This window comes from Neopsephotus bourkii, unplaced genomic scaffold (assembly GCF_033783945.1).
Source record: "Neopsephotus bourkii isolate Nb327-2 ecotype Australia unplaced genomic scaffold, CSIRO-AGI_Nbou_v1 NB_1051, whole genome shotgun sequence".
NCBI classification, from domain to species: domain Eukaryota; kingdom Metazoa; phylum Chordata; class Aves; order Psittaciformes; family Psittacidae; genus Neopsephotus; species Neopsephotus bourkii.
The window spans coordinates 230,177-254,962 of record NW_026901540.1 but is presented as its reverse complement, the minus strand read 5'-3'; the positions used below and the strand labels follow the sequence as shown (position 1 = coordinate 254,962).

Genomic DNA, 24,786 nt, shown 5'->3' with positions numbered 1-24,786 from the left:
ACTGAAAAAACTTAAAGAGATGAAGTTTTTGGAATGCTTTGTAATAAACAGTTTAAATACTTAGCCAGTATTTAAGTTGGCTGAAGTAAGTTGATGGGGGATGGTGGGAGGGAGGGAGGACAGGAACCTCAAGGGCACACCAAACTGCTGATTTAGAGCAGAAGTATGAATGGCTCACTGGGATTCTTTCTCTACTCACTAGAGAAAAGGACACTGGGAGTCTGGATTTCTGTGTCTTAAAGCAACTCCTTATGAATAACTTCTTTATCTCCTCTATGTTATATGAATAGGTACAATTCCCTCTCTTATATCACAAGTTAACGATATTCTGAATATCCTGTCTGTTCCTGATTGTTGAAAGAAAGCATGTGCTTTCTCCTACATATGCTTTTAACACCTCTTCAACAGAAGTCTTTTCCTAAAATAAAGACATGCAGTCCAGCAATGAATGATTGTGTCTGTAAAAGTTATTATAAAATGCAAAAAAGTAACTCACTTCTTACCTTCTGCATTTCTCCAAAGATACAAAAAAAAAAAAGTTGCAAGCCAAACAAAAAGGAAGAATTAAAGCAGAATACTAAAGTTGGCAATGACATTATCTGGAAATAACTAGTAAGACAGCCTTAATGAATTATTTGCACAGAAATAATGAAATATCTGGAGAAACATGAGATATTTTGTGATGCAAAAGATGAGAAACAGATGCATCTAACATTTGTATAGGGTCAATTTTAGAAATATTTGTTCACCTTCAAAAAAATTACAGCTAAGTTTTATCCTGATTACCTGAGAAAAGGCATAAAGTAAAAAGGACACAAATGCATTAATTCATCTGTCCTACAGAATTTAAATAACTTGGTAAAAAATTTTCCAGAATGTATGTATGTATTTATGCAACTCCTGTCTAATCAAGATTCCTTATAATTATAAGGAGGTTTTCCATGGGATCAATTTCCATTTTAAGGAGAATCTTCCACAGCTACTGAGGGCCTGCACTCAACTGTGGTTACATCAGAACCATATGGGCAATGCTAGGACAAATCCCATCCTAAACTAGCCCAGTGTACTATAGCAGGTGTCTGCTGGAGGCTAAGTTTCTAAGGAAATACTATTTCTAAGCAATTCCAAAACTCTTGTAAAGATCAACATAAGGACTTTGAAAGACAGATAAAAATTCTCTCTACTTTCTGAATTCTTTCTACTTTGTACATTATTATTAAACATCCTCAATTCCACATTTGCTGACAATAGATCAGATCATATAAAAGGTCAAATAAATAAAATCTGTTCTAAAGCTGAGCTGGTTCTGCAATGCTGCCATCAGGAGAAACTCCTATTCCCCAAGTATCCTAAAAACAAAACTGGGACAGAAAACCAGACAGCTGTACTATTATTTTATATGGTATTTTTACTACTTAATATAAACTTGATGAACTGCCCACTAAAGGTGGGTACTCCCCATTTCTTATATCTGAAAGGAGAAGAGTGCACCCCTAAACAGAAAACCTTCTTCTAATGGTGAATAACAGACATTTGCTTAAGCCTAAAAGTTGAAAGCAGCTAATGTCCATAACAATATGTACTATAATACAGATGCAGCTCTGCGTAGGCTGCTAAAACTCTAGTTATATTACCTTCATAATTCTCCAGGTCCATATCAAGTCGTTGTATGATCTTTTTAAAGTGGTTTGTTTTTTCTTTTACTTCTGCCAGCCTGAAAATGGATAATGAAATCCATGGTTAAAAAATGTGTGGTAAAATAATTGCTTTTTTACACAAAACTAGGACAGAAAAATCAAGAATAAAAATAGCAAACCTAAATTTTGAAAACAAAAAATATATCAGGAGGATTTCTGTTATTATAAAAGATTTACGCAAACCACCTGTCATGTAAGTACCTATATCTATTAAATGGAAGTACTGCTACTGTTTATTATAATTTTCCTTTTTTTGGGTCCTCAGTAGTTTTAACTTACTCAACTGGTCCCTCTGTTGGCTGCTATACCACTTTGCAGAGGTACAACATAATTCATAAAATGCAGCCAGGAGCTGTATTCCTGAAAATTACTCATGTGTTCACTAAAATCCATTCAGACATTGCCAAGTAAACCACAATATTACATAATCACCTTAAAAAATTTATGTAAATTCTCAAATATAATTCTCTGACCGTGTTTCTTTAAAAAAAATCTCTTAAGCAACTTGCATTATTATCCACTCAAAGGTGTTAATGTATTAAAAATTAATGAATTATTACAGTTGGGAGTACTGCTTTAAAGAATTCAAAATTGTTTCTAGGAGATTTCAGGAATTATTTCATTCTTTCTGTAAAGAGCAAGAGATCACAAGAGTAAGATTCACAAAAACATTGTACTGTTTTCTCTGCTACCTGCCAATATGTTACTATTTATTGTAACATCTTCCAGAGTTCCTGGCAAATCTTCAGAAAGGTTGAATACCCAAGAATCAAGAAACAATTCCCTGTTACTCTTTGGAATGGAATTTTCTGTAAGCAACTTTGTAACTTTTAGGTTTTAAGAACACATAACAAATAAACTCTTCAAAATGTTACTGCAGCATAATATAGGCTCAACTTCATAGATGTACCAGATGATTAGCTGTTGGATGAATGTCTTCTTCAGCATTAAATAAGTTTATGACAATGCTATTACCAATTTATTACCAATTGATGAGGTGGGCAGCTCGAGAGAGGACGCCTCCAACACGTGAGAGCGGGGAAGCTCAGCGGGCCGGGAGCCTCAGTTCAGAGCGGCGAGAGCCACTGAGGGAGGCCCAAGTCCTCGACAAGACCTGCCCAGGAGCCGGCAGCTCAGCTGACCCGAACAGGGACTCACAGGGGGCGGAGCCAGGAGGAGCGGCACCAGCCCTGAGTGGGTAAAAACCTGCCCCAGGGAGCGCGAGTGATCGGGCAGGTCGAGGCGGTTTGCGCAGCAGTTCGAGCGGCATGGTGAGCACTCGCCTTATGACCAGGGCCCGGTCTGGAAGCTGTGCTCTGGCTGCCCCGGCGGTGGCCAGCGTAGGCACCCAGACAGAGCAGACGAGAGGGGAGGACTTGGAGTATCGAGAGTGCCTGCACTGGCCTCCTGAGGCTAGGGTGCACAATGGGCAGGGCTGCACTCGGTGCGCCCTGGTGGAGATCCTCCTGCAGCAGGTGGCTGCGCTGCGGGACCCTGTCAATAGGCTGAAAGATGCCAGGGAAGCTGAGAGGAAGCAGGAATGCTTGACCCAGGCCCAAACTGTGCAGGGGCATCAAGCGTCCACTGTAGCTCATGGAGGAAAGAAGGAGGCCGTTAAACCGGGAAGCTGGGAAACAGCAACAAAAGAAAAAAACAAACAAAAAAACCCCAACCAACCAAACAAAAAACAACAGAAAAAGGAGGCAGAAAACAATTAAAAGCAAAGGGCTTCCTCCTAAATCTGTTGTCCCCGCCCAGAACTGCTTTGCTGTCTGTCCTGCAGGGGGCTAATGAGGAAGCAAACACCAGAAACAACCGGCTGATGCACTGGTAAATAAGATCACTACTGGTGCTGCCAGGAAAAAGTGGCAGGTCATGGTAGGGTTTTGGTAGGAGGCTTGCCAAGCTGGTCACAGAAGCTTTAAACTAGATGTGCTGGGGGAGGGGGGCATCATTCCATCCCAACACTCCCAGTCAGTTGTCAGCACCTATAATAAATGCTCAGAGCAATGTAGAGATATTCCAGATGCTCCAGCCAATGAGCCAGCTTCATTTGGAGCTTGGCTCAGATGCCTCTATACAAACGCCCGTAGCATGGGGAACAAACAAGAGGAATTAGAGATGTGCGCTCGTCTATGGGGGTATGATATAATAGGCATCACAGAAACATGGTGGGATGGCTCCTATGACTGGAGTGTTGGAATGGAAGGTTAAAGACTCTTTAGAAAAGACAGGCTCAGCAGATGGGGAGAGGGAGTTGCTATTTATGTTAGGGATAGGCTGGAGTGAATGGAACTCTGTCTGGGGACAGGTGATCAGTTAACAGAGAGTTTGTCGGTCAGGGTTAAAGGGAAAACAGTGATGGGAGACATTACTGTGGGGATCTGTTATAGACGACCTGATCAACAGGACTCTGTGGATGAAGCACTATAGACAGATAGGAACAGCTTCATGCTCACAGGCCCTCATTGACATGGGTAACTTCAACCACCCTGGTATCTGTTGGAGGGATGGTACAGCCCAGCACAAGCAATCCAGGAGGTTCCCCGATTGTGTGGAAGACAACTTCCTTCTGCAAGTAATAGAAGAGCTGACATGGAGAGGTGCCATGCTTGACCTCGTGCTCACCAACAGGGAAAGGCTGGTCATAAATGTGACGCTCCAGGGCAGCCTTGGTTGCAGCGATCATGAGATGGTTGAATTCAAGATCCTCAGGACAGTGAGAAGAACTTGCAGCAAGCTCACTGCCCTGGACTTCAAGAGGGCAGAATTTGGCCTCTTCAGGAACCTGCTTAGTAAGGTTCTATGGGCTATAGCCCTAGAGGGCAGGGGGGCTCAAGACTCTTGGTTGATATTTAAGGATCACCTACTACAAGCTCAAGAGTGTTGCATCCCAAGTAGAAGGAAGTGCAGCAGGAGGGCCAGGAGACCTCCTTGGATGGATAAGGAGCTCCTGAGGAAAATTCAAATGAAAAAAGAGCTTTATAGAAAGTGGAAGCAAGGACAGGCAGCCTGGGAAGAGTACAGGGTTATTGTCCGGGAAGCTAGGGACCAGGTTAAGAAAGCTAAGGACCAGTTAGAATTAAACTTGGCTAGGGATGTTAAGGATAACAGGAAGGGATTCTATAGGTACATAGCAAATAACAGATTAGGGACAACGTGGGCACTCTCTAGAAGCTATCAGGAGAACTGGCTATGCTGGATTTGGAGAAGGCTGAGGTTCTGAATGACTTCTTTGCCTCGGTCTTCACTGGCAAATGCTCTGACCACACCACCCAAGTCTTGGAAGGCAGATGCAGGGACTGTGAGAATGAAGACCTTGGGCCCACTGTAGGAGAGGATCTGGTTCGAGACCATCTTAAGAACCTGAATGTGCACAAGTCCATGGGACCTGATGAAATCCATCCTCAGGTCCTGAAGGAGCTGGCAAATGAAGTTGCTAAGCCACTGGCCATCATATTTGAAAAATCATGGCAGTCAGGTGAAGTTCCTGATGACTGGAAAAAGGGAAATATAACCCCCATTTTCAAGAAGGGGAAAATGGATGACCCGGGAAATTAAGACCAGTCGGTCTCACCTCTGTGCCTGGCAAAATCTTGGAGCAGGTTCTCCTGGAAGGCATGATAAGGCACATGAAAAACAACAAGGTGGTTGGTGACAGCCAGCATGGCCTCAGTAAGGGGGAATCCTGCCTGACCAATTTGGTGGCTGTCTGTGATGGGGCTACAGAACTGATGGACAGCAGTAGAGCAGTTGATGTCATCTACCTGGATTTGTGTAAAGCATTTGACACTGTCCCACACAACATCCTTGTCTCTAAATTGGAAAGACATCAATTTGATGAATGGACCACTCGGTGGATGAAGAATTGGCTGGATGGCCGCACAAAAAGAGTTGTGATCAATGGATCAATGTCCAGCTGGAGACCAGTAAGGAGTGGTGTCCCTCAGTGAACAGTGTTGGGACTGGTCTTGTTCAACATCTTTGTTGGTGACATGGACAGTGGGATTGAGTGTGCCCTGAGCAAGTTTGCCGATGACACCAAGCTGTGTGGTTCGGTTGATACGCTGGAGGGAAGGAATGCCATCCAGAGGGACCTTGACACGCTTGTGAGGTGGGATGATGCCAACCTCATGAAGTTTAACCATGAGAAGTGCAAGGTCCTACACCTGGGTCGGAGCAATCCCAGGCACAGCTACAGGTTGGGCAGAGAAGAGATTCAGAGCAGCCCTGCGGAGAAGGACTTGGGGGTGCTGGTCGATGAGAAAACGAACATGAGCCGGCTTCAGTGTGTGCTTGCAGCTGAGAATGCCAACTGTATCCTGGGCTGCATCGAAAGCAGCGTGACCAGCAGGTCAAAGGAGGTCATCCTGCCCCTCTGCTCTGCTCTTGTGAGACCTCATTTGGAGTATTGTGTGCAGTTCTGGTGTCGTCAACATAAAAAGGACAAGGAACTGTTGGAACAAGTCCAGAGGAGGGCCACAAGGACAATCAGGGGACTGATCCCTGTATGAAGACAGTCTGAGAAAGTTGGGGCTTGTTCAGCCTGGAGAACAGAAGGCTGCATGGAGATTTCATAGCAGCCTTCCAGTATCTGAAAGGGTCCTATAAGGATGCTGGGGAGGGACTCTTCATTACAGACTGTAGTGACAGGACAAGGGGTAAGGGGTTCAAACTTAAACAGGGGAGGTTTAGATTGGATTTAAGGAAGCATTTCTTTACTGTAAGGGGGGTGAGGCACTGGAATGGGCTGCCGAGGGAGGTTGCAAATGTTCCATCCCTGCCAGTGCTCAAGGCTAGGTTGGATGAGGTCTTGGGTGGCATGGTTTACTGTGATGTGTCCCTGTGCATGGCAGGGGGGTTGGAACTTGATGATCTTAAGGTCCTTTCCAACCCTAACTATTCTATGATTCTATGATTCTGCAATTTATATTCTTAAGGCATGTTCATAAGGATAGGAGGTATCTTCCTATGCAGAAATAGATGTCCTATCACCACAGATGTTGTTTAGCTGAAACAGAAGAGTATTTTCTATTCTCTGTGGCAGGTTAACACTAGCAGAGGCTGGAAAATGTGGTAATGTTCTAAAAGTCCATAGAAACATACAATGGAATTCAGCTATCTGTCTTTAGGCTCTAAATGTAATTTGTAGGAACAGTATAATGGGATTACTCACTGTCTGTCCATACTCGCTATTTCTTGACTGTCATCCTTAACCTATAAAAAATTATAACAATTTCAACATATGAAACAAAACCTACAAGTGAAAAAAGGAAAACAAAAAAAGATTTCTTAATTAAGTACACAGTGACTAGAGACTCAATATATGAAATCACAAACATGCTGCCACATTGTCCAACGACTCCTCGTTAAATAAAAGTGATATGATTTAAGCGTTACTTCTTCCAAACTTTCTCCTGCTTTCTGAGTACATAATGAAAAATCAGGCACACCAGTGTCATTCAGTCCAATAATTTGTACAGTATATATGGAAAGTTACACAACACAGCTCAGATGCTTGTAAACTAATTGAATTGTTCCTGGATTAATGTGTCTGCTCAGTACCTCACAAGGATACTGTCTGGAATTATGTTATGGAACTGTTCAGTAGGATCAATTTTCCCATAACAACATGACTGATGACTGTGCCAGTTTTGTTCTGTCTGAACCTGAAACATCCCATCCAGCCAATTCATTAATTGCTTTTAATTTCAGATGGTTTCTGCTGCTTTAAGAGCAAATAAAGGCAAGATTCAAACCAAAGTTTTATAAAATATTATCATACCTTAAAATACTGACTCAGAGAATATTTTACATGATATCATTTTATATTCTTACTTGCTTTAGTAACCTTTCTCTTTCCTCCTGCGGAGATTCCATATTCTTATCCTCAGCAATCATTTGATCTCGACGTTCCTCAAGCTCATGGAGCTTTTCATACATTTGCACAGCCTCCTTTTTCACCTGAGAGTGTTCTATTTCCTGTTGGGAAAAGCAAACACCTACTAGCTGTTTTCAGATGTCAAGACAGCGTTGCAGAAATTATGCTTTAGTTAAGCAACACTTACCTATACATTGAAACTGAAGCTTATTTATTACAAACAGTACAGAGACAGTCTAAACAATAAACTTTATAATCCATATTCTCAATATGGTATTTTTGGAATGGAATTACTCAATCAGTTACTTCTTCTTTATGTAAGCCTATCCTCAAGCCAATTTTCGGAGTAGATTAACTACCTCATCATTTCTAGGGGATTACAAACCATATACAGTTTTCAAAAGGACTGGTAAAATGTCTAGGAGTTTCTGAAATTTTATACTTTCTGAATATATATACATGACTGTATGTTTCAGCTGACAGATCCTTTTATCCATGGAAGACCCAGTACAAGAAAATTATACTCAGTGTATTAGAAGTGTTTATGTGTGCATGTGGGATAAAAAATATCCTAGTGAGTACCACTTTGTGTTTCAAGTACCAGCTGCTTTTAAAATGGAATGTGGAAGAAGAAAATCATTCTCACACAACCTGAAAGCTGAAAATACATTGAAAAATCAGGTCTCACAAATCCTTAAGAAGGACGTGAATGATAATGTCATGTTTATCTTTACAGAACAATTCCAAATTAATCAAAAGTCACACACCTCGCTATTGCCATAAAAATTTAATGCTTGGCATCCACAGAAACAATTTTTACCCAAAACACAGAAATCTCCACCCATAATTTCTGCATTATTTTTTACACGAGTTTAGCAAAGATTGGTACAGAGACCACTTGTTATCATACATACAGCTCTTAGAGCCTCCTCCTTTGTATTTAGTGCATCCAATTCCTGCTGTTGAACAACCAATTCCTAGAAAGAAAAAAAAATTTGCAAAATTCACATAAAAATTGCTACTTGGTAACTTTTTTGTTCCGAAACTTATTATTAATAAAATGCTGTAAAACATCTTATTGCTGCTCTAAAAAATTTAAAAGACTGTGTCCAGCTTCTCCAAGTGACTTAGATACAATATTCACCTACTTTCAGCATCCAGCTTTTTCAATAAGCTGTTAGCATTATTTGGAGTTAGACTATGATGAAAAACGTGTTTACCCTTTTACCACTATTTTGTGTAAAATTTAGTACTAGGGTGGAATTTGTCATTTCTTCATTAGAAGTTTAAAGTTAGATTTTAAAATCTGAACTAGCCACCTCAGTTTCTTTACAGTCCAGAAAGAGACAGGCCCTAATCAATGATTTAGCTCATCCTAAGATACCTGAGAAGCACAGGGCTCAAAAGATGCCTATCACTGTATACGCTATACAGAGGAACTTTCTACGACTGTGTGTCTGAAGCTAGATGATCCCAGAGAATCTAGAAATCTTACTGCTTTTGCTAATACAATTTGTGAAGTCAGAAAAATTTTACGAAGCCCAGTTCATTTTTCTGATATACTGAGATGTACAAGAATAACAAAAAAACCCAGATTCACTTTTGCACAGAAGAAAAGTTTCTACAGAAGTGAACTACAAAAATTGCTGTGGTTGTTCTTCCCTTTTGCTTGCTTTTTACACATGATGAAACATTTAAGCACTACAGTGACTTTTAAAATCCTTATATCAGCCCCCAAATTTAAAAGGAAAATAATGAGCATCATTTGTTCTCTATAAAAGATATACAAAAAGACAAAGTATTTTGTTTTAGTCAATCACTCTTTATTTTTAAGGCAATTCTACAACTGATTAAGATACAAGCAAACTTTTTTATTGCATTACTCTGTTCTCAAGCTCTTTAATAATTTGTACCCAGAATCAATAGAGCCAGGCTGAGAAACATTTTATGTAAGTACGAGATCAACCAACCTGAGAGAGTTTTTCATTTGCAGCCTTCATCTCCACGTATTTAGCTTGATTTTCCTTTGACATGTCTTTTATTATGTCTTCTGCTACAACCTTTGCATGTTCGATATCTTCTTCTACATTCTGAATTAACTTTTCTGTGCTGGAAAAACAGATTGCAGTTGTAACTTTTACTAGTTGATGTTTAAGAACCTATTTCAAACTCTGGTATTCCTCCAGCTTCACTGACAACTTGCTCTAGGAGCAGTAGCGCTGGACCATATGATTTCAGAAGCCCATTCCAACATCAGCTCTACTCTGCTTCTATGAATTTTTCAGTGTTCACTTAGCCTGAAATTATGCATCATATTTCAAGACTAAGGGCATTCTTGGCTGCAGTCATTGATCTGATAACTGTTGGTTAGCCAATTTAAAACTTTTTGCATCTTGCAACTTGGGAAGAGTTAATGAAAAATAGAAGGAAAAAAAAAAGTGGACCGCATCTAAAGGAGCGTGACCAGCAGGTTCAAGGAGGTGATTCTGCCCCTCCCCTCTGCTGTCGTGAAACCCACTTGGAGTACTGTGTGCAGTTCTGGTGTCCTCAACATAAGAAGGACATGGAGCTGTTGGAGCAAGTCCAGAGGAGGGCCATGAGGATGATCAGGGGACTGGAGCACCTCCTATATGAAGATAGGCTGAGAAAGTTGGAGCTGTTCAACCTGGAGAAAAGAAGGCTGCATGGAGACCTCATAGCAGCCTTCCAGTATCTCAAGTGGACCTATAAGGATGTTGGAGAAGGACTGTTCATCAGGGATTGTAGTGATAGGACAATGGGTAACGGGTTCAAACGTAAAGAAGGGAAGTTCAAGTTAGATATAAGAAAGAAGCTCTTTACTGTGAGGGTGGTGAGACAACGGAACAGGCTGCCCAAGGAAGCTGTGAATGCTCCATCCCTGGTGGTGTTCAAGGCCAGGTTGGACAGAGCCTTGGGTGACATGGTTCAGTGTGAGGTGTCCCGGCCCATGGCAGGGGGGTTGGACCTAGATGATCTTAAGGCCCCTTCCAACCCCAATGATTCTATGATTCTAAATCCTGAAGGCACGTATCCAGCTGATTTTGCCATTCTTAGCTGTAGGAATCACTCGGAAACAAGCACACAGCTGAAATAATCTTTCATGAACTGGGAAGGGAAGGAAGGTACACACTTCATAGTCTCAAGATTTTTTGTAGATTTCCTTTAGTTATCTTAATTGACTAGCCTCCAGGAATTTCTTAGAAATTAGTAGAAAATAAATGAAACAGACACGTGTCCTTAAGTGCTTGTAATTCTTTGTAAACAATGAACTTTATGTATCACACCCTGCAGCTCTTCTGATGTTTTTCCAAACCATAAGAATTAACACCAATTTCACTACTAGAAATCCTTACTTCAATATGCAAATATCTTGACATTTTCTTCATTTGATGACTGATCACATAAAAAAAAAAAAAAAAAAAAAAGCAAGTATTTTGCTGTCTCCAGCATATCTTTAACTGATTGTAACCAAACTTGCTTGTAAATTCCCTGTGGCATTTCAACTCAGTACTCTTCGTATGATCTGGAACTTGACACCTGAGCATACTACTATTAGACTTCCCTATTGGCTGCAGATCCAATTAAATCCAAGATGATTATAAGATGTTGCTCAACTTGGTCAATCTTTTCCTAAGGATCTTCTAGGTTTATTATTTTTTTTCACTGCCTGCTTATTCATCAGGTACAAAGGTTGAACAAAAACAAAGTGCTGTTGCATCATATTATTTCTTGTCAGTGCACTGAAAAATCTCTATTCTGTACATATGCTGCTCTAACAAGCAACAGAAAGGTAAGACATTTGCCATATCTTTTTCAAAAGGTAGGCAAAGATTTATTAGTATAACTTTATTGCCAGAGTGGAAAAAAATACATCTTGAGAGACATTAAAAGTTCAGGAATTACTATGAACCTTGGACATGAAAAGTTGCTGAGTAAATTGTACTTCAGTAGAAAGCGAGGGAATAGATTGTGTCTTCTCTGGAAAACAGACTAGCTGATTACATAAACTCCAGTACCTCCCAGAATCTGTCTTTTTCTTTACAAATTCAAGAAAACCAATAGGAATTACATTACTATTAAACAATAACATCTTAAAAAGTTCTCAGAGGAAAACTTTTTAAGAAAACGTTTGTAATTACAAGGTATTATGAATGTACTGCCATGCTCAGCTTCTTTCCAAAGTAATTATTTTAAATAGCAATTTGTGGAGTTTAGTTTTAGTAAAAAGCTAAATTGCAATTAAAATTACAGATACTTCCCTTTTCTTCTACTGTTCTTCCACAGGTTCCCACACGTACAATACAGGAAATCAAACTTGTAAAAAAACCCCTAACTTGTCATTAGAAACTAAAGTAAAAAATAGGAACTATGCTTTAGACATATGCCGAGCAAATTTTTATGCAGAGTGAAGTTTGAAACAAGAAAATGATTTTTTAAATTAATGTCATCTTTTTAATTCAGATATTTTAACTTTTTGCTTGAAGTTTTTAAAAACTTTAAAAATTACTTTTATTTTCAACTTGATTGTTATCCACTTACAGACTAATTTTAAAATAATATTCTAATACAAAATAATATTATAATATATTTTTCTCACTGTATTAGAGACAATACTTCTCTTGAAATCTGCAAACTACAACAATATTATTAATCTTTATTTCTATATTGCCTGGTTAAGGCCACTCTGTTTCTGAAAATCTTGGAAGCAGGATCTTTAAGGTTCAAGTATACTACAAGATCTGAGTGTTAACAGTCTGTACTGGGAGTTCTCAATCTGCAAAATGGTTTCTACTAGTAATATACAAACTGGCCCAAAAAATGAAGTACTCAGTTTACCAGCACCACCACTGACAATAACAGCACCTAATACAGAACATAATGGTTGCACTTGATGATCTTACAGGTTTTTCCCAGCATAGTTGATTCTATAATTTTATGATAACAACGTGGCTGCTACTGCTAGTACCCCTTTTCCGTGCCACTGACAATGCCTAACAAAATGGTTTATGAATTCTTTTTGTATTTAATGTACATTTCTAACAGCAGTAGAAATACACAATGGATAAGAGCAGTGTAAATGGCTTTTATTTTCTTATTTCCAAGAAGTTAGGAGGTTACCAGGCTGAACAGCTAGGTGAATGAGGTCAGTCCATAGACACCCTAATGTACAAAAGCAATCAATTAGACTTGACCAATTTGCTCTGTGCCCTCATGTACTCCATGCTTACTGGCAAAGGCCTCCTGGCACTCTTTTTAAACATTTGTGGAGTTTTTTTTAAATCTGACTGGCTGCCTAGGTTTAGCATCGTTCATGCAATTGAGCTTCCTTACGTAATTTTCCCCACTATTCTCTGTTAAATTCAGTGATACTTTCTACAGCTCAAGAGATAACAGGCATTTCGTCCTCGCTATGCAAAAAAGATATAGACAGGCTAGAGAGGGTCCTAAGAAGGGCCACAAAGATGATCAAAGGGCTGGGAAGACTGTAGTATGAGGAACGGCTGATAGAATTAGTTTTGTTCAGCCTGGAGAAAGGAAGACTCAGGAAAGGAAGACCTTATCACCATGTCTCAGTAATTAAAGGATGCCTACAAAGAAGACGGAGACTCCCTTTTTACAAGGAGTCACATGGAAAAGACAAGGAGGATTGGGCACAAGTTACTCCTGGCGAGATTCCCATTGGACATGAGGGAATTTTTTCACCATGAGAACAATGAGCCATTGGAATAATCTCCCCAGGGAAGTGGTGGCCTTGCTGGTGCTGGATGCTCTAAGATTAGGCTGGACAGGGTGCTGGAACATCTAGTCCAGGTCATGCTTTGCCTAGAATGGTTGGACTAGATGATCCATGAGGTCCCTTCCAACCGGGTATTCTATGATTCTATGAGATCTTGCAAATAATGCCTGATTCAAAGGAGATGGATGAGTGACACTTTCTCTGAGAGATGTTAGTGTTGCAGTGAATACCATTGGTCAGAAAAGCTTTCCTGACTCTCAAAACAGTAAGGCTCGAATTCATACAAAAACCCCAGGACCAAGACTGAGCAATGTTTACTTAGTTCCAAAGATCAGAGCAACAACTGTACCTTTATAATAATCAGAAGACCTGGTTTACATCTTATGTTATAGATAATAAAAACATTGGAAGATCAATCTTCTACGTAAAAATTCACAAAAAAACACTTACATAAGAATTGAATAAACCAACAATCCATCTAGTTCAGTATTTTACCTCTGTCAGTGGCAATAAGAAATTATTTCAGGACAGCACACAAGCCTGAATACTTTCTGCAGTATGCTCCTATGACTGTCTTCCAGTACCTTCAGCTGTTTTAACAGGGAATTAATAAGTACATCCATGGCTATTCATTTTACCCATATAAGAAACTGCTGTCTAGTAAATCCCTCTTCTATTTGCAGATACATTCTGCTCACTGGATTTTAGGTTTAGCTCAATAAAGTGAAAGCTGAATGCATTAATTCTAATAACATGTTCTTCCTCTTAATTTTGCATTTCATTGTTTTTGTGTAGAAGAAAAATGATTAAATTATCATTGAAATAACTATACCTATTAATTTGTTCAACTACAGAACCATTGTAGAAACCACTACAGAAGACAGCGTTATTCTCATATTGGTATATAAAAGTGTTGGTTTTTACTAGGCTCTAAACATGACACTGTCTTGGCTTGTGATCTGTGCTGGAACACTGTTTTTGAATTCTGTCTCTGCTGACTGCAACTTTACTTCTCAAACGGTAAGTTTTATATGTCTGTAAATTACCCTTATTTTTGAAAGTTACACTAGAAGCTGAAGGCATTTTTAAAAGCCAGCTTGTAAACATAGAAAGAAAGAAACTGAAGAAAGAAACACATAGAGACAAATAAGATTACATGGCTTTCTGTGAAATGGACAACTAGTTGCTGGCTGTCATTTTTAGTGGGTGAATAACACCGAAACATATTTGAGATGGATTTGTATACCAGCCATATCTCTTTGTTGACAACAGGAGTGCCTTCTTTACCTTTACATTATTTTGGAATAGACCTAAAAAGCAACAGTTATTTGGACAAAGCCAAAAACTGCTCAAGTTTGAGAGATTTACTGAGTTAGCACTTGCCCAAGTCAGATCAAAATGTATGTAAGAAATTTTAAAGGTTTTTTTTATTCCAGAGATTAATGTAATGGATTTTGTATTTACTAGAGAATGGAGGGGAAGGAAGAAAACTTGATTAACAGCCAAGTAATAAAATTGATAAAATTGGTATTGCACTACTTGCTCTGACTCATTGCCCATTGGTTTAGTACTGTATCTACTGCCTGTTAATCTCTGGGACAAAGATGAAGAACAAAAAAAAACACTTAGTGGGTATACAGTGTAGAAAAGGCACTCCACTACATTTGTTTTTAAACCAGCTACCTAGCTATACTCAATCTGGTCACAGCAGTAACAAGCTGAACACAGGCTACTTAGTTAGGAAGAGGAGTAACACAACTAATCAGTTTCCAAGACTAAGAATCTGCTTTAAACCCAGTTCAAGTATCTTGACACTAAACTATAGCTTGCAGTGATGCATGCATGCACATATAAAGAAATCTACTCTTCTCAGTAAACAGTAGTCCTTTAAGGTATAGTTAACACTCTCAAACATGAAAAGACTGCAGCTATGCTAAACTTAAACCCAGAAAATCAAAACTGTTATCATAAAAACAAAAAATCCAACAAAAATCCAACTAAATGTTTTGTTGAAGGTCTACTCGAAACATGATTTTAAAAGTGAATACAGCTGTTTTTAAAATAAAACAATACATTTGAAAATGCATATTTGAATTAATTTTCAGCCTTGGATCCACTTCTTCTCTGACACCTACTTTCCAGATTATGTGGGAAATGAATCCTTTTTCTACTTAGCCAATCTTCACATAGAATCCTAAAACAGAGAGCCCTAACTCCAAAATATTATGCAAAACTATTTGAATATTTGCCAAATAGTTTGAATAATCATCACATAAAAAACCTTGCATGCCAAACAGAGCTCAAGCACTAAGTGATCTGAAACTTCAGGTCTCTATATATTAGGAGCATTCATTCCCCTCTATCACCAGACTACGGGTGTATTAAGAAAAATATAAATAAAATTGCATTAAGAGCACTAGAACTTTTAAAGTCCTGGAACTAAAAAAACCAAAGATTTTTTGTGCCCTCAATAGCCATCACTGACTTCACTGGACTTCCCTATAGTATTTAACTGTTGTCTTTTTTTTCAACAGGTCACTTGTGAGACATCTGGAAAGAACCTCTCTAATATACCCACTAATCTTTACCAAAATGTTACTATGTTAAACCTCAAAAATAATAAAATCACTTTAAACGACATCGACAAAGAGATTCTTCAAAGTTTTATTAAACTCACTGAACTCTACCTGAATGAAAACATGATTATTGTACTGTATAACAATAGCTTCTGCAATCTGACAAAACTGGTAATTCTGGATATCAGCAGCAACCGTATTAGCACAGTTCATAAAACAGCATTTGCAGGATTAAACCAACTGTCAGTGTTGAATCTATCCTATAATATGATTACTCAACTAGATTCTTATACATTTACTTCTCTAAAAAGCCTGACAGCTTTAGATCTACAGCATAACTCTCTGAGATATTTTCATATAAAATCACCCTTTAAATTGATTAAAATAGTTTTAGCTGGAAACCCCTGGACCTGCTCCTGTGACCTCCTTGATTTACAGATATGGCTAACTGCCTCCAGTGTGACAATAGGTAAGTTTTGGTTAGAGCAACATTTCATACTTGTTTATATTAAACAGCCTTATCTTACTTTTTACTGATCTGGATAATATCCACTATCAACTTATTAGTTTTTTGCAATAATACATTAGGTTACCTATGATTTTTTTTTAGATCAGAGTGCCAATCAATTAACAATATCTCATAGCCTTTCCACTGCTTGCATCCACAGAAAATGAAAACAACACTATATGTACGTTCCCAAACACCAAAGAAAAATGCTCCATCAAAACAGCAGCTATTCAACCAGCTGACTGCAAAACTGAACAAGCTTCTTTGGAAAACACTGCAGCTTCCACTTCTGCCATTAAGCTTAAAAGTAGTGCCTTCCTAACAGCTCGGACTCCAAACATCACTGAAAACAATGGGACGCATGCAGGTAACATACTGATGTTCCATATTACTGCTTACAAGCTGTTGGATTTGCTATTCCACAATTTCATACCATTTGTACACCTCATACACTATAATTCTTTCACAAAAGCTGTGATCATGGAACAGGCGTATTTCCAGGTTTTGGTAGACTGCATACAGACTATAGTGAATACATAATAGCTAGATTCTTATTTTAGGACAGTGGCCAGCACACAAAACCAGATTCTAAATAAAGATTCCTGGAAACTACAGTCTATTGAAATTTTTATTTTAAAAGAAGTACAATTGAAAGGATATGCCAAACAAAAGATGTAATATTTTAGGCTGCAGACATCATCACCATACAGAAATTTAAGCCTGCGAAACAGAATTTGAAGTCAATTACTGTTTGGGGTTGTTTGTTTTTGTTGTTGGCGGTCGTGTTTTTTTTTTTTTTCCGAAGCTCAGTCTTGGAATATGAATTTTGCAAAAATATTATTTTTTAGTTTATATGCCCCCAGAATTTTTTCCAACTTTGAAGCTATTGTTTTTTAGAAATATGCATGGTGGATATATATTGCTAAGAAATATAAGATGTACGTGCATGTTTTGGTCACGTGATGTGGCTAATTCCCCAAGAACATAACACCAAAATTCTACTAAAGCTTTGGACATACTCAGTAATTCCCCTATGATTGTTTATTTTGTGAGTTCCCAATTTAACTATGAAAAAATTCATACTAGAGTTCTTGCTGGTATTCCTCATGAGGATGATACTTCCTTTTTTCCTGTCTGTTTTAAAGAGTTACCACTTCCTGGCAAAAGCTGGACCTTCCTAGCAGGTGTCCTAGGGTTTGTTCTAAGCATTACACTCCTGATATTTATGGCTGCAAAATGCCCAACATGGTATCGCTATTTGATAAGCTACAGTCACCGTCGTCTAGAAGAAAATGACTCGGAGATGTTTGAACAGGAATTCTCAGCTGACATGAGTTCTTTTCCTACATTATCGGATACAAACAATGAAAATCCAATTTCCCTTAAGAAAATTCATACATTTGTGCCTGGGGAAGATGGATTTATTGAGGATAAATACACTGATTCTTATGCAACTGAGGAGAGTTAATAATGTCTTATGGATGAAGAACTGATTTCTCAAAACTGTAGTACACTTGTACTTCCGTATTATGCTACTTATGTACAATATAAAAGGAGGTTAACCAGTCCATTTCCTCTCATCTTGTCAAATCCATAACAAGGTTTGCTGCATGAATCATGAAGTTAAAAAAATGTGGTGATGTGCGTGCCTCAGTGTCACAATAAGTAGTTCAAAACATAAAAAAAGTACTCATAATCCACCTTTCATAAAAACCTAATTGGCTACTTATGGCAGGGGGAGAGCTCACTGTATATTGCTTAACATTAACTCTTTACAAAGTAGCTTGTAAAGTTGGCATAATCACTAATGCTTTAATTGTGAATAAGTCCAGAAACGAAAAATAATTTCTCTAAAATGTTGGAGCAGATCACAGCCAGACTGGGGGCTGAATCCAGCTCATTAGGCTATTAAGTTAAACTAAAGCTATCAAAAGAACAGAGCATTTGTTGGGTTGTTTTCTTTTTCCTTTTCCTTTTTACCCAAATTAGCAGAGCAAGAAAGACCAACTGCTCCGTTCCCGTAAGTGAGCCTACATACACTACAACAATAAGTTATCATTACTGCATACCTGATGCCTTTACTCCTTAGTTTGCTACTGAACCAAGTTTCTTCTTTTTATACTTATTTCCTTAACACTTAAAAATGCATTCAGGGATAAAACAGACACATTTGTGAGCTGCCAAAAACTGCAATTTTATTGAAAACTGACTTATTATTACAAGGCAAATCATTTTTTTAAAGTGCTTATCTATACATAGAATCTCATAATTGAGATTGCTCTTGCTTGGAACAAGCAAGACCATATCTCTTTCTCTCGCACATCTCTCGTCCCTAAATTAAACATCTCAGAAACTCACCCTCTCAGCCTATAACTACACAAGCCATTCTAATGGCATACAAATTGTTACTGCAAGCATCTTGCTGTCATCTACCTAATCACACAGGAAACTCAGCAACAGTTCCCACTTCTGATTACTTTTTCCACTCTGGACTCCACAACACAACTCACAAAACTCAGGTTCCCAAAAGACAGGAGTCTCCACTGCCGCTTAAGTCCTCCTGGATGACACAGTAAGTATCTCCTCCAAGCAGTTAATCAGAAGAGTTTAAAGCTAGGAACCCAGCTGCTGTATGGCACTACTATACCATCCTGAAATTGCTCAATTAACACGTGGCATGCCTGGAATTGTTAAGGAACTTCTGAATCAGATACCACCTCAATTTTGTCAAGCTCAGTTATGATTTTAACAGCTTTGGAGAAACATACATTTCATGTACTCACGTTTGTCTTTCTGTGAAAATTTTATCCACACTCTGAGTGTCTTGGTCGTTCTGAACCTTTAACTTAAAAAAAAAAAAAAAATCTGATATAATATACAGTAATAAAGATACACATTCTATATATAAATTTGAAAGGTTTCCTTTGAAAGAGAAGCAGCAGCTCAGAATGCATTAGAGGAAAGAGCAGCAGAGGCCACATGCTCCAGAGGTTTTTCACAGTTGATACCAAGCAAAGGCTTTCTGAAATTACAGTCTTCTACTGGAAACCAAAGGAAGTAAGAAGGCATCTCTATGTTTAAAAAATATAATCAAGTTTGTTACAAATCAAGTCACTTACTGTGGGATCTATTCCTGCAACATTTAGTAAAATACTGTTTAAGCCTACAGACATGATGAAAATGTAACACTTGCAAAGCATTCTTTTCTTTATGACACAGACATTGTGACTTTATTGTGCAATCAAATGCAGGGGTAAATGTTGTTTTGACCAAAGTAACTATTCTAAAATCAAGCTAGTCTCTTCTGCTTATGGACAAAGTTATCCTAAGAGATCCTAAGGAACATGCTTAATGCCACCTGTGTCTTAAGACTTAGAGGAACACTCTATCTGTATTAGAAAATAAAGAAAGGCAAATGAAAGCTCATCGATTTTGTGGGTATATTTATTATTTAATAAATATTTAATATTTATAACATGGGACTAATTTAAAAGGCTGAAGAAACAATATAATTATCTTTCCAGAAGACCGGGCGGCTTTACAAGGCAGTGCAGGCTAGTGAATTTGCCTTTCATCAAACTAGTAGTGTTCTATGTTCCCAAGTCAAATAAAGAATATATCTTAACACTCAAAATTTGGGATGACATCCCTCTTAAATCTAAACCACAGAAAAATATCATGGGGCTGTTAATGCAACGCTTCAGACAACTGTCTCACGGCAAACATGTTGCCCATGGTTTATTTAACTTGGAAAAAAGGGTAAGTTTAAATTAGTGCTATGCCATTTTAGATACATTGTATGTTCAAAGTTCCAAGAATGTAACACAGCATTTCACCCTTCAAAGGTAGCTTATATCCTATTTCTTAACATATTCTTACCATATTGTAATCGTGAATCACTTCTGCCATATCTGTACCAGTATTAAGTATATCCACAACCTGAAATGAGACAGAATTCCAACATATTAATGCTCTCCTTTTGTTTTAAATTACACACAAAAAATCAGACAAGTAAGTAGTAACTCACAAAGCACTTACGAAAACACAGCAATTTTGTGTTATTTCAAATGGAAAACACATGATGTGGGAATCTGAATAGATTACATGCAGTTTTAAAATCATAGAATCATAGAATGGTTAGGGTTGGAAAGGACCTTAAGATCATCTAGTTCCAACCCCCTACTCATGAGCAGGGATGCCTCAGAGTAGACCATGTTGCCCAAGGCTCTGTCCAACCTGGCCTTGAACACCACCAGGGATGGAACAACTATCACTTCCTCAGTGCCTCACCACCCTCACAGTAAAGAACTTTTTCCTTATATATAATCTGAACTTCCCCTCTTTAAGTTTAAACCCATTCCCCCTTGCCCTATCGCTATAGTCCCTAATGAAGAGTCCCTCTCCGGCACCCTTTTAGGCCCCCTTCAGATACTGGAAGGCTGCTATGAGGTTTCCAAGCAGCCTTCTCTTCTCCAGGCTGAACAGCCCCAACTTTCTCAGCCTGTCTTCAGGTGCTCCAGCCCCTTATCATCCTTGTGGCCATCTTCTGGACTTGATCTAACAGCTCCATGTCCTTATGTTGAGGACATCAGAACTGTACACAGCACTCCAAGTTTTCAGAAATTATTGTCATTATATGTAACTGTACATAACCCACAAACATGATGCTGCAGTAGCTTCTTAAATCCATATGCAACTGCTTCTCCTAATGTATAGTACACTTTATTTTCTTTTATGATTTCCTTAGTTTCCATTGTTTTACTTTCCAACAACTGAAATTATTGAGGCAGTATTAACGAGTGTGTTTCATTATTAATACTGAGGTAGTACTAAGCAACGTATTTTTACAGAGAAAAGTTAATAAAAAAGATGCTAAAGTAAAGCAAAAGCAATACAAAGCAAACAAGATATGGGAGAGCATTCAGTATCATAAGTTGATAGCAGCATACCATGTTGTAGTCTGCTAGCTGACCTTGAAATTCTTTGATTTCTCCAGCTAGAGCCTCTGCCCTAAATATAAAACAAAATCAAACTTAAGACTTGTACATGTAAAAATAAAACAATGAAAAGAAAAAGAAAAAAAAAGATGTTAGTGGTTCCTGGAAGACAGCACAATATCTGAGAATAGTTTTGTTACTTAGAAAGTTAGCATTGCATTAGCTGCAACATCTCACCTTTTTTCATATGATAAGTAAACAGATTTCTCTTGCTTGTACATTTCTACTTCTTCCTGCAGCTTGTTAATTTCTGTTGTTAGTTCACTTGTTTTGCTTCTGCAAAAAAATAAACAAAATATTGGAATGTACAACTAAAACACAGAACAGAAACTGTTTTACTCTAGCTGTGCAATCAGCATCTCTTTCTTACACTGCATGAAGTTTCAAATCAATATTTCAAAGAAGAGCTGTGTAAGTGAGGAAAAAATGCGACTGTTTCTAGCAGATAAATTAGTAAGTAGTTAGAAAATCTGGATATGAAATAAAATGCTTTAATTAGCTGTGTGCCTGCTGGTGAAATAGATGTAAATTATTCTCAAATGGACAGGTAAAAAGATCATAGTATCATGGTATATATCATAGTATTTCACAGAGTATGGATATCATCCATATGTAAAATTATGTATTTTAGGACTGATCATTCAATACTGCAATATGATCAACTGACAAAATAGCCTTGTATACAGTACACTTTCTTCTAGGCCTTGCCTTTGTTAGCATTAGCTCAATGTATTATCCAAGTAAACCAACTGAAATGTACACTACAAAGTGCTTAGTTTGTGATGCTACTTCTTCCAATTGCAGCTATCAGACCTATCAAGCATTATAGGTGGAAGCTCAAAATCCCTGACCCTCCTTTTACTAACGCTGGGGGACTGCATATGGTTTAGCAAGTTTAATCACAAAATGTCAAAGGCAACCATTTGGACTTGAACATAAGCATAAAATTTCCTCCCTCCTACAAAATGACCATACCTCTTATAAGAGAACAGATTTTATTGTAAGTGAACACCACTTATCCCATGCTCCTGTTAAGCACAACAAATTTCACGTCAGAAAGTGAACACAGCATTAAACCTCCTGCAGTTTTAATGTGTTCTTAAGACATACCTCAGCAGACCAAGGTAATATGTTTTATCCATTATCTGTCTCTGAGGACCTGACAAAGGACAGTAAGATGACATTTTGTTAGAAAACAACTAATGTTGATGAAGTGTAAATTATGAAAATAACTTGCAGAATTTACAGGCAGAGATTGCCATCTTCTCAGTGTTCTTAAAAAGTACCTCATTATAACAAATCAAAGCAGAAATTAATTTCATACTGTTGCGAAGATATACATTACTTTTTCAGCTGTACTAATAGTTACCACATAACACAGTATTTTAATTATTCTGCAGTGACGGAAGAAGACACAATCTGCCTTCTTCTATGCTTCTGAATGATTTTTAAAGACAGCTCAGGCACAGAAAAGCCTTTGTCATCTATGACTGCCAAGAGAAAAGAAAATAACAGGGATGTTTTAATCTTCCTTTCCTTTCTCCTACTCCTATTATTCACAGCTATTTACCCAGCACTTTGTATAGGAATTAAAAAGTTGCCTTTACAAACCTACATATTTCTTTAAAATGTCTGCAGCCACCTTGATAGCTACTTTCAGTAAAAAAATACCTTTCATTGCAGTTTTCATTCCACTTAAACCATGTTGAGTCACTGGACGGTCTGCAACTTTAATCTGAGACGGTAAGACTCCTCCAGTAGCTGAAGGGCCACCACGAGAAACAGGTCTTGATGTACTAGGAGGCATCTATAAAAAAAGGACCAAATAACCAAACTACAAACCTCCCAACACTGAATTATGACTTTATTATCCTTATGCAACTGTCAAAGCAACTGAAAACTTCTCTACACTGTCTCTACAGTGTTCCTGTAAGTCTTCTAGTATTTACATCTCCTGAGAAAAAGCTTCAGTCAAATGTCTGCTGCAAAACGGTAAGAAATTACTTTTGAACAACTTTTCATTGTTCCTTCTGTCTGCAGCATTAATGCTATTAAGGTCTCCCAGCTGAATTTTTGATGCAAGGGTTCTCTTGAGCCCTTTCAGGCAAAATTAGGAAAAGAAACAAAACCAACAACTCTCTACAAAACTTAAATCTTAAAATTCTTCCTGAGAAACTATCACTCCAGTCACAGTACTAAAAATAAAAGGCACACAACAATAAAATAAACACAACAATAAAAATAAAACACAACAAAGCAAATAAACAAAAAAACCATCAAAATGATAAAAATCTATCAAGGTGTTTTTTTTTTTTTTTAACATACCCCTGTTCCTATTCTGGTTGCTGATGGAGTCCTTGATGAAGTGGTAGGCCTTGTGGTCAACCCTATCCCTGCTCTTGAAGAAGAACGAGCTATTGGAGGTCTGTGACTGCTGGCCATATTTGTTTCTTTTCAAACTTCTTTCTGGAACAATGGATAGAAATACTCCTTTATTTTGCATGAGGTCTTTGAAAAATTATAATGCATCAACTCTATAAAGCTTAATTCTTCCCTGTCAAAAGGAGTTTAATTTTCTTTAAAAATCTGTGAAGCACGTCATTACTGGAAAAGCACTGTACGTGAGAGACAGTGCTCAGAAGGGACCACAGAAGATCCATAAGTAAGGAGAAACAGCAGTGCCTTTTCAGTCTCAAGTGCTTATTCAGTCCTCAGGTGATACTGTTAAAACAGATGACTCCTCCTAATTCTTGTGGCACTTATCGTTTCGGCATCTGCCTACAGAATTCAAGTCTCTCATGAAATGAACTGGAAGTGAACAGCTGCTGTCAATACCCATCTCGGTTATCTGGGTTATCTGGGGACAGTCCTTCAGGCATCACCAGCAACCAACACAAACCCAGAATACACTCCCCCTGACAAATCCTAGCAGCTCTCACCAGCCCCTGAGGAGCAGCGCCACGGCCATAGTACATAGAAACAGCTCTTGAATGGCTGAGGCTGCCAGGCAGTGGATCAGATGGGCCTGTGAGATGGTGGTACTGTTGGCCGTGACCTAAAAGGGCAGAAGTGCCGCAGTTCCCCCGGGTCGACAAAGACCCTCCCCCAGGCGCGCTGAGGGCTTCTGGAGCTACAGAACCCCACGGAGCCGCAGGAGGGCGCGACCCCCTTCCTCTCACCGGAGTCCCAGGCAGCCATGAACTCTCCACACACCACACCGCTGGTATCGCAGCAACTCCACAACCAAACGGCGCCGCGCTAGAGCTATCGCGAGATTTAGAGAGCTCACCCCGGCCGCCGCCGGTTTGCAGCTCGCAGAACTACAACTCCCGGAATGCCTCACGAAGAAAGTGTAGTGCTGTATCCCGG

At 38.5% G+C, this 24,786-nt stretch overlaps 2 protein-coding genes across 4 annotated transcripts in view; one reads left to right on the top strand and one right to left on the bottom strand.

The window, feature by feature from the left end:
• The window catches only part of IFT74 (intraflagellar transport 74), a 40,464-nt gene extending 15,811 nt beyond the window's left edge, over window positions 1–24,653 (bottom strand). Inside the window, exons 1-13 of the mRNA XM_061361040.1 lie at window positions 24,597–24,653; window positions 23,743–23,883; window positions 23,089–23,224; window positions 22,528–22,576; window positions 21,595–21,693; window positions 21,370–21,430; window positions 20,300–20,359; window positions 19,204–19,265; window positions 9,549–9,687; window positions 8,493–8,555; window positions 7,536–7,679; window positions 6,874–6,914; window positions 1,635–1,714 (exon numbers count right to left, since the gene is read on the bottom strand). Coding sequence (XP_061217024.1) covers window positions 1,635–1,714; window positions 6,874–6,914; window positions 7,536–7,679; window positions 8,493–8,555; window positions 9,549–9,687; window positions 19,204–19,265; window positions 20,300–20,359; window positions 21,370–21,430; window positions 21,595–21,693; window positions 22,528–22,576; window positions 23,089–23,224; window positions 23,743–23,859 — 1,051 coding nt within the window. The 5' untranslated portion in view covers window positions 23,860–23,883; window positions 24,597–24,653. The remainder of the gene's footprint in view (window positions 1–1,634; window positions 1,715–6,873; window positions 6,915–7,535; window positions 7,680–8,492; window positions 8,556–9,548; window positions 9,688–19,203; window positions 19,266–20,299; window positions 20,360–21,369; window positions 21,431–21,594; window positions 21,694–22,527; window positions 22,577–23,088; window positions 23,225–23,742; window positions 23,884–24,596) is intronic.
• Window positions 11,047–17,959, top strand: LRRC19 (leucine rich repeat containing 19). 3 transcript variants are annotated; one of them, XM_061361042.1, is made up of 5 exons: window positions 11,047–11,389; window positions 14,264–14,356; window positions 15,871–16,381; window positions 16,557–16,787; window positions 17,566–17,959. In XM_061361042.1, the coding sequence occupies exons 2-5, from the start codon at window positions 14,273–14,275 to the stop codon at window positions 17,886–17,888; spliced, it is 1,149 nt and encodes a 382-aa protein (XP_061217026.1). In that variant the 5' UTR covers window positions 11,047–11,389; window positions 14,264–14,272; the 3' UTR covers window positions 17,889–17,959. The 3 variants fall into 3 exon arrangements, with proteins under 3 accessions (XP_061217026.1, XP_061217027.1, XP_061217025.1); XM_061361043.1 differs by having other exon boundaries at window positions 11,259–11,389; window positions 16,581–16,787; XM_061361041.1 differs by having other exon boundaries at window positions 11,351–11,389; window positions 14,191–14,356.
• Window positions 24,654–24,786: the final 133 nt, after the last annotated feature.